General features: G+C 33.5%; 1 protein-coding gene across 1 annotated transcript; it reads right to left on the bottom strand.

Moving 5' to 3' along the window:
• Positions 1 to 239: 239 nt before the first annotated feature.
• LOC133816674 (nuclear transcription factor Y subunit B-4-like) lies at positions 240 to 883 on the bottom strand. Its single transcript, XM_062249039.1, has one exon. It carries the CDS (start codon positions 858 to 860, stop codon positions 378 to 380), a length of 483 nt encoding a protein of 160 aa, XP_062105023.1. The 5' UTR covers positions 861 to 883; the 3' UTR covers positions 240 to 377.
• Positions 884 to 14941: the final 14058 nt, after the last annotated feature.

Genomic DNA, 14941 nt, shown 5'->3' on the forward strand with positions numbered 1-14941 from the left:
TATAGTTCATTAATTCCAATATATAATTATTGTTCCCGATCATAACTACTAACTAATTAGCTTGAAAATATATATTTGCGATTTAATAATATTGTTCCAATCAATCGCAATAAAGATCGAGGCCATAGAAATTTAATATAGATCAATAACTAATGAAAGTGTCAGGCAAATTAAATTCATAAGATAGTTCTATATCTGAAATCTCGTCAAATATATATTACATAATTAAACATTATAATTTCAAAGACGCAGACTCTAATCCGCGTGAGTACTTAAAACTAATTAAGCTACTAATTAGTATTTTTATTTATGACAAAAATAAAAGAATTGAAGAATCTTTGGGTTGTTCATGATTACCTGGGTTGGGTTCCATAATATCATTGACATGCATCGTCGTCGTTTCGACGGCCATGGTCTTCAAACGCACGAAGATTTTCGTCGTTTAACCTCATCACCATCAAGTTACTATTATTATTATTTTCTTGATTATTGTTTATAATAGAGGAAGACCTGTCAACTTCTAGCTCTCTATACCTATGCAAGTACCTCTTCAAAGGGCCGGCATAGTCATCGAATCCCAAGGCGGCCAGAGCCCAGCAGACGTCGTCGCCGTTGACCGTCTTCCGCCTCTCACGACGGCACTTGTCGGAGGCCTCCCCCGTCACGAAGCTCACGAACTCCGACACGCATTCTTGCATGGTTTCCTTCGCTTCCTTGGAGATCTTTGCGTTTGGTGGCAGTATTTGCTTCATGATCCTCCCCACGTTGGCTATCGGTAGCAACCGTTGATCTTGGTCCAGTAACTTATCAACACCGTCCGATCCATTGTTGGATGAACCAGCTCCGATTAGGTTATCCATTATTATCTTAGTATATAATGAATAATAATTCAGAGAGAAAAGCAAAGAAAAGAAAAAGAAAAAGATCGATGTACTATAGTACCACTTTCTTTGTATTTATAGTACTACTACTAGTACTACACTATATACACTATATATCTGATGTCTCTCACTCTTGATTGGTCTTCTATGTGTTTTTGGTCAAAATAATAACAATTATAACGAAGTTATTATTTATAATTAAATCTAAGTTGGGGCCTATTTTTTTTATAACCATACCAAAGTTATTTCAAACATTTTAATTTGTTACATAGTCACATAGGGCATGTTTGGCATGCTTATAAGAAGGTCGTTTTGTATTAAATATATTGAACATTAAGATTGGAATGAATTTTGTAGTGTATTATTTATTATAATCATAAATTTTAATATAATATCAATTGTATTATTAACTACATAAAATATAGTATTTGTCAGCTCTTATTCTAACATTTTTGAACTTAAGTTGTATTGTGATAATGTCTAGGTTGAGGTCGAGGTCGGGGGCTGGGGCTCGGGTCTGGGGTTTGGATCGAATCCGGGGGTTGGGGTCTAGGGCCAGGGTCCGGCGTTGGAGCCGAGGTCGGCGGCTGGGGTCTAGGGCCATGGCTGGAGTTGGGCCATGGTCCGGGATCGGCATCTGGGGTGGGATAGTATCATATAAGATATGATCATTTTAAAATATTTATTTTATTTAGTTTTAATTAATAAAATATAATTTAATTACGTACCATTGTATAATTTAATACAAATAAATATGACATTACAAACATAACCTTAGTGTATTAAATTAATACTAAAAGTTGCCACTATATATATATAAATAAATAAAGATTACTATGCTTATCAATTAAACCACGTATATATTATTCTATGTTACTTATGTATATGTACATATCATATCATGATCGGCGCTATATATTTATTGAGCATGTATGATGAAACCAACTAGGACGGCATCAGTGTTAAATTGCTCATACATATATTGGACCACACCATTATCATATATATATTTGTATATATATATATAAAGCTTAATATATGAAGTATAATGGTTATTATATTATATATAGTAGCTAACTGAGACCAAATTCATTATGCTGTTGACCAGCAGAAGCAAGCTGAGTCTGCCATAAATTAATGTAATATTACACCGTACGTACTTTTTTCATACAAATTTTTTAATTATTATTACAATTAATATATTAATATATACTTTTCTTTTTAATGGATGCTACAGAGGGTTATATTAATATTTGAGGACAATAAAAACAAAAGTTGTAGATGTGCGTGGACATATATAAACATTAGAGAATCAAACCTATAAAAAAACAGTAAATAAGATCTTACCTGTCATATTCGACCAAATCGTACGTCCATTTAAATTTTAGGTTGTAATCTCGAGCTATAGTCACTACAAAAAATAAGACCTACACCGAAAACAAATATCGTCGGCATGTTCTCGGCAGTAAGTCCTCGGTACAGCCGCATCGGTAGAGGCAAACTTCTACCGACGACATTCAATATGTTCTCGGTAAGTTGTACCGAGGACAATATCATCAGCAGAGAGTGGACAATGTCCTCGATACAACCAGCCCAAATTTTTCATATTGATGGGCTATACCGAGGGCAATGTTCTCGGTATAGACTTAACCAATAATTTTTTCTTTTATATTTGTAATGTTTATTTACTTATTTAATTTGAATTAAATATAAAACAATATAATAAAATTAAAACATTTATATTAAACATATAAATAAAAACATAAGAGTACATTTGCTGAATCAAAATAAAGAGTTGTCTTAAACATGAAAATGAAATAGTCCATAGTAATAAAATTCATACATAAGTCCTACTCACTCAGTGCTCCAACATCGGGATCATCGGGTGGTGGTGGGGCACATTGAGATCCCGAGGTGATACAATGAGTCCGGATGTGCTCCTCTAATTGTCGAACACGCTCTCTCATCTCAGACATCTCTTCATCTCTAGTTTGTGGAGGATCAATAGTAAATGGAGTTCAGTCCCTTAAGTTAAAGATACGTCCATATCCTTTCTGGTGGCCACGTAGTTTTTCAAAAATAGTTTGTACCAAAGATAAGTCGTCATCTTCAGGCGCACTTGAAACTGGTGTGGAACTCTCAGTATCAATTGTCTGTGTCTGTTGTGTGTCGCAATATACACGCAATTCCTCCTATGATACAATATATAATGTAATTATGTACTGTAAACAAACAATTAAATTTTTGAAAAGTGTTAAAAAAAACTTAATGTACCCAAGTTTTTTTGGCTGTCTCTGTCACCCACCATGTGCCTGATTTATGGTGGGTATCCATCCAGCTATCCGGGATAGGCTCAAGTTGCTCAGTCTCTAAATTGCGCTGTCACATACATATATTTTTATAAAATTAATAATTAAACGTAAATAAGAAAAACAAACCTAAAAATAATTAATTAACTAACTTTTTTATAGCGCAGTACTAGGATTGACTGAAAACCTCCATAGCTAAGCTCTTTCAGTTTCTTCCTATTTTCCTTGTTGACCCCAGAACGTTTCTGCAAAAAGTTATCGTTAGTAATATATTTAATTAAGATAGTTAAGTTTAGCAAGAAATTAATACCATAATTTCTGAGCGTCGGAAAAATTCAATGACATTTTGCCACTGCATATCTGTGCAACCACCATGACGGTTTTGTGGCTCATTAATCGTTAAATGTTCTTTAATATTGTACTTCCAATCATAATACTTTTTAGCACATGGTGTATCAATGTCTCTCAAGATCTCAGGCATGTGCCCTTGTCCATATCTAGTACGCCCGATATCAAACAAATCATCCTAAAATACAAACATTTATTAGTAAATATGATATATAACCTAAAATTATAATTAACATAAATACATAAACTACTTACCTCCACATGTACAAGTATTATTTTTTTCGAGGCATTTAGTACTTTTGACCATTGAGGACAGTCTGGATCTGTGTACTGTCGAACAAGTAATCCCAGCTCTCTTGAGAAATTTGAGTTGTAATCTCCGATCTCTTTATATGTTCCCCCTCGCACATCCCATTTGAGAGGGAGAGGACGCCCCAACTGTTCCATTTTTTCCCGCATGTTCAATCATTTGTGGCGTCCACGTGTGTTTGGAGGCACTATTGTATGCAAATTTAATATTTTAAAATTAATATGTATTAATTGTTAAAATTTAAGGAGTATATCAATGCGTAATGTATTGCCTCGTTCGCAATCAACAAACAAATCGTATAATGTTGCCCACCCCTGTAGTCTGCTGTAGGTATCTCTTAATCACGCTCATTCTCTTCATATTCGTCATTGTCATTTTGCATAACATCATTGAGAACATCCATCATTTCATCTACATCATTTTGATCTATCACTTTCCTCATTGTTGTTATTTCATCCTCTCCATGCCAATGCCAATTGGTATATTTCCGTAGAAAACTATTTACAAAGAGATGATTTTATAATACATCAATTGTCTGAAATTCAACGTTGACACACCTCCTACACAGACATTTCACCAATCCCCTTGAGTCAATGCACTGTCGAGCTCTCTCGAGAAAATCCATCACACCAGCCTCATACTCATCAAATAATCAATTTGTCAAATTAATCCAGCTCTTGTCGATTGACATTGTATGAGTGTACACTACAAGAATAAAGGCTATTAGCGGCGAACCAGGTCCACCTGTATTATTCAGTATATTAGCGGCGAACTTGGGGTCCGCTGCTAATAATAAGTGAGTATTTAAAAAAATATAAAAAATCTATTAGCGGCGGACATTACCTCTATTAGCGGTGGATAATATACCAAATTAAAAGCCCGGGAAAAGTTTTTAACTTTTATTAGCGGCGGGTAATTACCTATATTAGAGGCGGACAACCCACCGCTATTAATATTAGCGGCGGGGAATTCAACTTTGTTAGCGGTGGGAAAGAATAATAGCGGCGGACCCCGCCGCTAATGATTATATAGAGATTAAAAATTGCACCGCACCTTTCTTCTTCGTGTCCATTCTCTTCTCTTGCCTTCTCCGTCTTCTCTTCTGCGCAGCTTCTCCGCACCTTTCGACTGCACAAGTAATCCTAAATTTATTCAGAGGCAATGTATGTGTTATTTCTTTATCCATGAGAGGTTTTTGTGTGTTTTTTTATTTGATAATTGATACAACTCTTTGCCAAATGTTTTATCATCAATGCTTGTCCTGAATTAAAAATAGTGTGGAAGGCTATAAAGATATACATAGGTTCGCAAAACGGCTTCAAAGTTCTTGAATGCAAAATTTCCAAGTTTCATCTCTCTGATAAATGTTATTTGATACCTGTAGCCTTACATTCTATGTATGGAAAATTTTAAGTTCTTGTAAACAAGTACCAGACAAATTTTAGGATCATGCATGTGAGTTTAGAATACAAGAAAGGGAAACTCTATAGGGAAACCAATCCTTTCTTTCCTATTTGATATCATTTACCAAATCAATTAACCACGAAATCATCACTGATTTTCCACTGTAAAGAATCACATATTCTCTTTATGTGAAATAAACCGAATATGGGTTATTTTCTAATTTAGTATATTCCCTTTTATAATTTGTCTAAATAGTGCAAGTTGTAAAATGGTTTGACCTGGTGGCAGTGACTTTTGTATTATGTGGACAATTCTCTGTTTTGGCAGTGACTTTGGTTTTGGTTTTGGCAGTGAATCACATATATAACTTTGGTTTTGGCAGTGACTTTTGTGATTAGTCTTGGTGGCTGTCATTTTCGGATTACACTTGGTGTCATTTTCAGAGGTATTTTTTTATGATATATGTTGATATCGATATTTTGGACTACTCTCATTGATGTATTTTGATTTTAGATTTTATATTTTGTACTTTGTTGCTGAATTGTTGTTACTTGTTAGTATTTTTTAATGATGAATCTGTCATTTTGCATTATGTGGACAATTCTCTGTTTTGGCTTTGTGTTCCTAGTCTTTGTTTATTTGGAATAGTTTTTTTAATGTTAATAATGTTCTATGTTTGTTTGGATTTATTGAAAATTTAGAAGGCTTCTTTACAAAAACCATGTCATATATTTCTAAAACATTTTTTTTTTAATTTGGTATTTTATTTACCACATTTTAAAATCGAAAAAAAAAATTATGTCACATTTCTTGTGGTTAATGTTTAAAGTCCATCATTATTTAAATATTATTTTTTTTTGCTTTTGAAATAAAAACTTTAGCAAAAACTAATATTTGGGAGGATTGACACAAAGATTTTAGATTTTGTCCCCTATTACCTGGAAAAAAAAAAACTCTTGCATTGAACATGTTTCACAAAAATAGAACAATAATTAATTTGTAAAATTATTATAATTATAATTTGTAAAAATAGAACAAAAAAATTAATTAGTAGTTAATTAGAAGTTAATTTATTTTATCTGTCCCGGTATGCTTGTGATTGATGGTTGTCGACTACAACCATCAATTACAGGGATATCAACACAGAAATGATAAGTTTAAAATATTATTAATAAAATAATGAATGATAAAGATTAATAAAATTGATCTAATTATTTAAAAAAATAAATTAGTCTAAAAGTCAAATAATAATTAATTTGTAAAATTATTATTATTATAACAAATTAAAAAATTATGAATAAATAATAATTTATTTTTAATTATTTTTTATTAATTTAATTAATTAAATAATAAAAGTTTGATATAATATTATCTAATTAAATAATTTAATTTAATTTGTTTATTGAATAACATTATCTAATATTAAATAGTTATAAATTACATGAATATAGAAATTGATAATTTTATTTAATAAAAGTTTTAAGAATAAATAATAAATTAGATTAGGAAAAAATATTAATTTGTTTATAAATAACATTATCTAATAAAACATCATAAAATAGCATAAGATATTATAATATTGCATAAGATTTAAAAAATGATAACAAATCTCCTTTGTTATCAATTCCTATTCACATTACTAAAACTCACACTCTTATAACACTTTAGATGGCGATTGACAAGATTTGGACAACATTGAGAAATCGTGGTTGTCAAGAATATTAGAATGATCTGCAAGCTTTTTTGAGGATGGCATCGGAACATAAAGATTCTGATGGAAGAATTAGGTGCCTGTGTGTGAGATGCAATAATAATAGATTTGAATCTTTGGATGTAGTTCGGGCACACGTATTCGATAGGGGTTTTCATCAAGCTTATGATAAGTGGATTTTTCATGATGAGGTGTAAGAAATTGTTGCTGATGAGGTGGTTGATGAGAATGAAGACGATGAGATGATTCACGTTGTGGTAGACTTCCTTTTACTGACAACTGAGGAAGTAGAAAGGGATCCCGGTGGGAGTCAGTATTATGACGAGTTATTTGAGGAGATTGAAGCGGAGTTGTATCCTGGATGTGATTAGATTTCATCCCTGAACTTTTTAGCAAAGTTATTGCATCTAAAAGTTAGAGGGAAGATGCCTAACAACATATTTGATGAATTGCTGAAGTTGTTAAAGCTTGCATTTCCTAAGGAAAACAAAATCCCCGAATCGTACTACAAGGCGAAAAAGAGATTGAAAAAATTAGGGTTGGGATATGAGTCCATTCATGTGTGTCAGTATGATTGCTGCTTATTTTACAATGAGCTGCATCTAAAGAGACATGTCCAGTATGCAGAAGTAGTAGATGGATTACTTCCGAAATGACGAAAGGAAAAAAAAGTGCCACACAAGGTGATGCGTTACTTTCCATTAACCCATCGGTTGAAAAGACTATACAGTTCAAGGATTACAGTGAAACACATGATATGGCATCACGTCGGGAAATCAATAGATGAAGGGGTGATGCGACACCCGGTGGACGGCTCTGCGTGGAAGGACTTTGATGCCAAGTGTCACAGGCTGACATTTTGACAGCGGAAATGCCCGTGCGGCACCTTGACTCCTCTGAGCCAAGGTCAGCCTTCCAGCCATGCGAATAACAATGGGCACATTTTTCGCGCGACCGTGTGCCTCTGCACACTTCCGTCTCTTGAACAACTCTCGCTGAGTCATGCTCTCAAGCATCTATGAGTGCAATCGTGCATCAAGGCTATCTAGCCAAGACACTCACACTGTCCATAGGTTCTCACTATGGCAAGGAAAATCCCAACACCGATGCTCACCCAGACATTCGCAAGTCAAGGTAGCATGTGTGGCCAAGAGCCAACACCAAGCTGACGTGCCAACACCTCTCATCATGCCCCATTCGATACTATCCGATTAGCTCACGTCACAGACCAAGGACTCCCATACGTCCATGGTCCAATCCTCAAGGCACCATACCATCATGCATGTTGGCAGGCCCTCGAGACTGGCTGCCAGACTAGTAGCATACACTGGACCTCTGTCCTACTCAAGCATAGTGCACCCTCCAATGCTTGCATGCTAACAAGTCCCACAAATGGCTTCCCGTGCCATCTCGTGTCGAGATTCGTGGCCATGGCGCACCACGACATCTCTCGAAGGTTTGGGCCACGTTCCATGCAAGCGGCATCCCGGCAAGCCAAGGGAACCGTACCCTTAAACCTCTGGCAGCACACTTCGACGCACTACCGGGGCGGCCCGGTAATGTCCATGAGTACTCCTACTCATGGAGACATATGAGTCCCCTCGTGGTCCTCAAATGCCCGCCCTACTAGTCCTCCCAAATAGTAGTAGCTCACTTGACGCACCTGCGCCAGGGGGTGGTGGAGAGCTGACACCAGGTGCTCCCCCTACAAAGAGCCTTCTGAGCTTTTAGCCTTCTACTAGGAACATATATGATTTTCGCTTGGGAGACATATTTGGCTTCCAGCTCGCCAATTCTCCGAATCTCCCAAATCCGATCATACCATTGCGTTCATTGACCCTTCAATATGGAACCTACCAAGTCCCGTCCATTTCCGGGCAATATTGAAGATATTTACGAAAATGCCACTGCCGTACAAACTAGGCATTAGCATGCTCACCAGCCTGCACCCTCGCGTGCGCATCTGACCGAGTGCCATCCTAGCTTGTAACATGCCATCAAGGCCGGCATGTTACACCAAGCATCCTGATTTTTCAAGGGATCCTAGAAATGTTCGTCTGGGCTTAGCTGCTGATGGATTTAATCCATTTGGCAACATGAACCTTGCATACAGCATGTGGCCTATGGTGTTGGCAAACTATAATTTGCCACCTTGGTTGTGTATGAAAGACAATTATTTCATGTTGACCCTCCTTATGCCTGGGCCAAAATCACACGGTAAGGACATGGATGTATTTCTGAGACCATTGGTGGATGAGTTGAAGGATCTGTGGGTTAACGGAGTTGATATAAGAGATAGTACGACCAACAGGATGTTCAAGATGCGGGCAGCCCTTTTGTGGACAGTGAACGGTTTTCCAACTCCCAGTAAAGTACTCGGGGGAGAGATCTGACTACCAAAGAGGAGTGGGTTATAGGGCGAAAGGGAAGGCAAGAAAGACAACCTCTAGCTCTACAGATCAAAGTCAGTCCTAAGCAAATACTGCTGTTACGCCTAATGAAGATATGACTACTATGGCTCTGATGATGAAGGCAATTCGTGAGACGCTTCAGTCTGTGGTACCTGAGCAACCCAGTAAACTGTATGACCCACGGTTTGACAATTTTCTGCAGAGGTATTTGCCACCACAATCCGAAGGTGGCTCGTCTTCTCAGAGTAACACTGCCAATCCTGACCTTCATACACCGCTACAGCAGCAGTACCAACCTCCTTCACAGTATCCGCCACAGCAGCAGTACCAGCCTCATCCACCGTATCCGCCACATGTGTCGTCGCAACAACCTCCTCAGTATCAAAAACAATACATTTTTGAACGCTCTTCCCAGTCTCCTCCACTATATTTTAGTTTTACCAATTTTCAAGGAGGATCGATGCAGCCTCCGCTACCTAATGTTAGATATGGGGAGGTTGGAGGTTCGTTGCAACAACCATATGTGAGATATGGTCAGTTTGGGGGCGAGTCGCAGCCACAGCCTCGAGATCAGTTTGGGGACCTCACGCTCGGACGATCATCACAGCCACCTTATATTCCTTCACCGCCACAGCCACAACCACAGCCGTCATCCTCACCACCACAGCCACAGCCACAACCGCCGTCCTCACAGCCAAATCAAAATGTTGAAGATGAGGACACTTTCAATATTAATCTTAATGATTTTATTTAGTTACTAGTTTATGTATTTGGACTGAATTAATACTGTATTTATTTCTAATGACAATAGTGATATTAACTAGGTTGATAAATATTAAAACTATTCACATTAATTTTAATGTTAGTTATGTTTAAATTAATTAAATGCTTATTTTGTTAAATTTTATTATGAATTATTTTAAAAAATAATTAAATTCAATAAATATTAATTTATTAATTTATTTCAAATATATTATAAAAAAAATATTAGCGGCGGACCCCGCGGCTAATAATAATGAATCTGGCATATGTATTAGCGGCGGGTGTGTCAGTCCGCCGCTAATAATCATTATTAGCAACAAATAATTTGACGCGGGGCATTAGCGGCGGATGTTGCCCTTATTAGCGGCGAAGTCCCCCGCCGCTAATGTGTTCAATTCTTGTAGTGGTAGCACTACACGAAATATTAATCATCAAACTTACAATCAATTTGTGTGTGTGTCCTAATTCAGAGAGAGGCAAATTTAAGAGTCTTCAATGACTCACCCTCTTCGAACGGGTCTAAGATATCTAATTATGTTGTTTTATGATATCTAACTGTAATATATATATTTGAGTGTAAATATTATTAAAATTATTTAATTTTGACATATTTTTTTTTCTAACTTCAAATATTAATTTTAATTTTACTTACAAAAAATAGTGAAAATTATAAATGTTAATTATTGATTTATTAGATTAAATTTTTTGTTTTTGCTTTATTGAATAATTTAATAAATTTTCACACAATTTCTAGGATTTGGTTAAAATTTATTTAATTACTTTATGATTTATTTTACTAAACCTATTAAAATTTTTATTCAGTGCTTTTACTAATATTTACAAAATCTCTAAATTTTATAATTCTATATAAAATTCGGCAGCATAACGACTGTATTATCATCTATCCCAAAATTTAAAAACCTGTAAATAACACATAAAAAATATCCAGTCCCTGAACATGCAGAGAGCAATACAAATACATTGCAAACGACTATATAATTTATAATTATCAATCTAAATTTTATTAATTATGCAATTTTCTAATCAAAATATCAAAATTCTACTAAAAATTAAAAACAACAAATCATCAATATTCATAAAATCTGATTTTTTACTACTAACATAACCAAAAAAATTAAATTTAACAACAACAACATACTAACATTAGCACAAAAAATTCCAAATTAACATTCAAATATTTAATATGTTTACTAATATGTTTAATACACATAATTTTTACCAAAACAACATAGAATCTATTTTAATAAAAAAAAACTAATTAACCATCTAACAATTTTCTAATTCCTAATCTCATTTTTACTAATAAATATTTTTAACCTAAAAGTAAATACATTCACCCTAATATAATTTCAGATTTTTATTAAAACTAATATTATTTCATTTATATAAAAAACATAAATTATTCAAAAATTGAAAAAAAAAATCTAAAAAACAGAGAAATTAAAAACAACTTACCAACACCTTCAATTCCTTCAAATCTTTCTATGTAAATCAACAAAAATCGCACCAACACCTTCAAACAAAAATTACAAAACTACATTACCATTTCATAAATATATATATAAATAAGAAATAAACCTTACCCTTAAGAAATGAGAGAAACCCCTTCATTTTTGGAGATGTTTGAACTTAAAAGCGAAATTTTGGAGAAGAAAATGGGGGGTTTCGGCGGAGAGATGCGGAGGGAACGAATGCTCTGTAAACTGAGGGAAAGAGAGGAAGAAGAAGAGGGTTCGCGTAGCTGGAATATTTATATGTCATGTTCTTGGTATAAGAACTTATTCTATTCCAGACCACAAAAAGGTCTCGCGCATTTGAAATGTCTAATAATGTTCTCGGTATAACACATTTTTTCTGTAGTGAGTATGTATAAATATGTAATCTAGCTAGTTAATCATATATAGTATAATACCTATATTCAGCATATCTTAATCACTTTTTTTTTTTCTTCTGAGTTTATATAATTATATATATTAAAGTCAAAATAAATTAATCACAAGTTTACGTCATTCTATACGACAGCAACATATTTCTATAGTTAATAATAATTTTTATCATTATTAAATATGGACAGGAACTAAAGGAAATATTATTGGCAATAGTGATTGCATATATAAATAAATATATAACTATAACTTTAGTAATTGGTTTTTATTTCTTTTATTAATTAAATCAACAACTTACTTTTTTATGTTAATTAAATCATTAACTTTATTAGCGCTGAAAGTGGAGCACTGAAATATTTTGTAAAATATCCAATCAAAACTATTTACTCTATTAAGTATTATTGATAAGGATGCCTCATAAGAAGATTCTATTGGAATTTTTTCTTCTTCTTCTTGTCACTACTCATTTGATATTTAATTACTGCATATAACATTAAATTAATTATATAATCTACTTATTATTAACCGATATATATCATATCAACAATAATATTATGACACAAAATATATTAAATTTAATTACTACTGGTGTTAAAAAATATCATGAGTGCATAAATTTAATTTGAACGTGTATATATTTATATATGAACTCCACCCTCAAACATGATTTTAGATTTTTATTTTTATTTTGGACAAATAAGATCTTTTCCCACCAAATTATAGTTTTGTAGAGTTTTATCTTCTAAATTTTTTTGCTTGGAAAAAATCCCCTTAACAATAGAATTCATTAAAATTGTGCATCTTCCGTTGCATTCCGATCATTTTTAAAGCAGTGGTGCGATTCGAGAGTCCATGCAAAAAAATACATGCATAAATAATGATCTAATGACAAAATTTGAGAATATGTATCTATATTCTTAGAGCTAATGTCTGAATGTTGTTGTCAATAAACTCGAATTTAACTAGCTTCATAAATAGATCTCATACTGTAACTCTGCATGTGGTTGTAATCACATTAACAAACCTTTAAAAAAATGAACTGAATGCAACAAAAGAAGCATGTTTCTAATGATTTTTAAATATGAGGAGCAAAACTATGTAATAAGTTCATAATGTGGGAAAATTCTATTTGTATTTTGTTTTGGAGATGGACTAAAGAATAATTGAAGTAGTCTCAATTGGATACAACTTTATCAATAACAATAAATTAAGTTTACTTTGTTTTATATATAATTTATAACTATATAGTTTTCATTCAACAACTTCAATTACATTTCATAATTAATTATTTGCATGAGAATATATATATATATATTTATATAACTTCGTTTTTTAATTTTTTATTTATGACGTTATATCAGATAAACCAAACTATATAGTAATTGTTTCTAAAACGTACGTTCTTATTAGTTAGCGTATTGTCGCAGAGTAGAAATACAAAAATCAGCCGAAGCCGTAGAAATAGATTAAAATAATACCTTGGAAATATGGATGGACTCCTAATATCCTATGGTAATAAGAATCTTAATTGAGAATATTCTATGATGTACCCTTAATTGAAAAACTTCATAAAAAAGAACATTCCCTGATCCTCCAATAATTTAATAACCTAATTATATAATTTTTATATTTCGAGATTTTACTCATTTAACTTCCAATAAATAGTTGCGTTTGGCCCACTAGGTTGATTTTGTAAATTTAGGTAAATAGTTTCAAAATTAATTAGTGCTAATTACGCACATTACTCTTATTTGAATCAAACATAATATATCAAATTGGCAAATTAATTAATTAGTGCGAATGACGTACATTACTCTTATTAGTGCTTGTGTGGAATCATTGTGAATATATTGTGTTCAGAAATGAAATTCCTCTCATTATTCACCATGATAGAATTGTGGTCCCAGAGTGTGAACTGTCACCTTGTTGTACCAAATGATTGTCACCTTGTTGTACCAAATGATTATGTAATTGTTAGATTGTTAGGATTTTATCATTCTTCTAGTATATTCCTATTGTATATGTGTCCTCCTTTAAATGGACTGTGTGATGTACCCGAACCAGTATAAATTGAATACACTAGCATCGACACTACTACAAATATAGACTTTCTCTGCAGTTTTTTTTCAACAATAAACAAAAAGTGCAGATAAAATGTTTGAAAGAGTCGAAAAAATTATATTTAATGTCCGCGCCCTACTTTATTGCGGTTTTAAAAAAACGCAGTGAAAAGTATGAAGTGTGATACTTTTCTCTGCGGTTTTGAATATAGAACTGTGGAGAAAAGCTTTCCCTTCTCCTTCATCAACCCGAGACCCTACTCTTTCCCCTCATATTGCATTTTCCATATTTTCACAGAGAGGCACGACGCTCCACCACCGTCCCCAAGCCACGGGTAAGCCCATTTTGTCCATTTTTTTTGTTTTTTGTTTGTTTTTTTTATTTTCTTGCATATTAAAGCTTGAAATCATGTAAATATATGTAATCTTGATTTATTTTGAAGTTTTAGGGTAAAAATGAAGAAATATTGAGTGAGTTTAATGGGGGTTTCAATGTATGTTTATATGGTTATTTTCAATCGTGTGCTGCGGAGATAACAGAAGGTTGAGAACATGTGTGTCTTAGTGAAGTAGGTTCTACGAATTTTGTGTGCTGCGGTGGCTTATGGTTGAGAACATGCATGTTGTTTGTTGTATGTTTTGTTTGAATTGAATTTATAGAAACTAATAATTTTGGATATGCTATAGAAACAGAGGAAACTCTGCCCAATTTTTTTTTTGAAGATATTAATTTATTAATTGAAAATGTAATATGAATGAATGATTGATTCTACAGATGCATTTGGGAAAGCATTCACGAAAATTATACAAATTTTTTGACACCGAACATCTTTCTATT

This window comes from Humulus lupulus, chromosome 2, assembly GCF_963169125.1.
Source record: "Humulus lupulus chromosome 2, drHumLupu1.1, whole genome shotgun sequence".
NCBI lineage: Eukaryota > Viridiplantae > Streptophyta > Magnoliopsida > Rosales > Cannabaceae > Humulus > Humulus lupulus.

Excerpts from the sequence above, each read along its gene's own strand:
- LOC133816674 (XM_062249039.1), bottom strand. The coding sequence starts at position 860 with ATGGATAACCTAATCGGAGCTGGTTCATCCAACAATGGATCGGACGGT.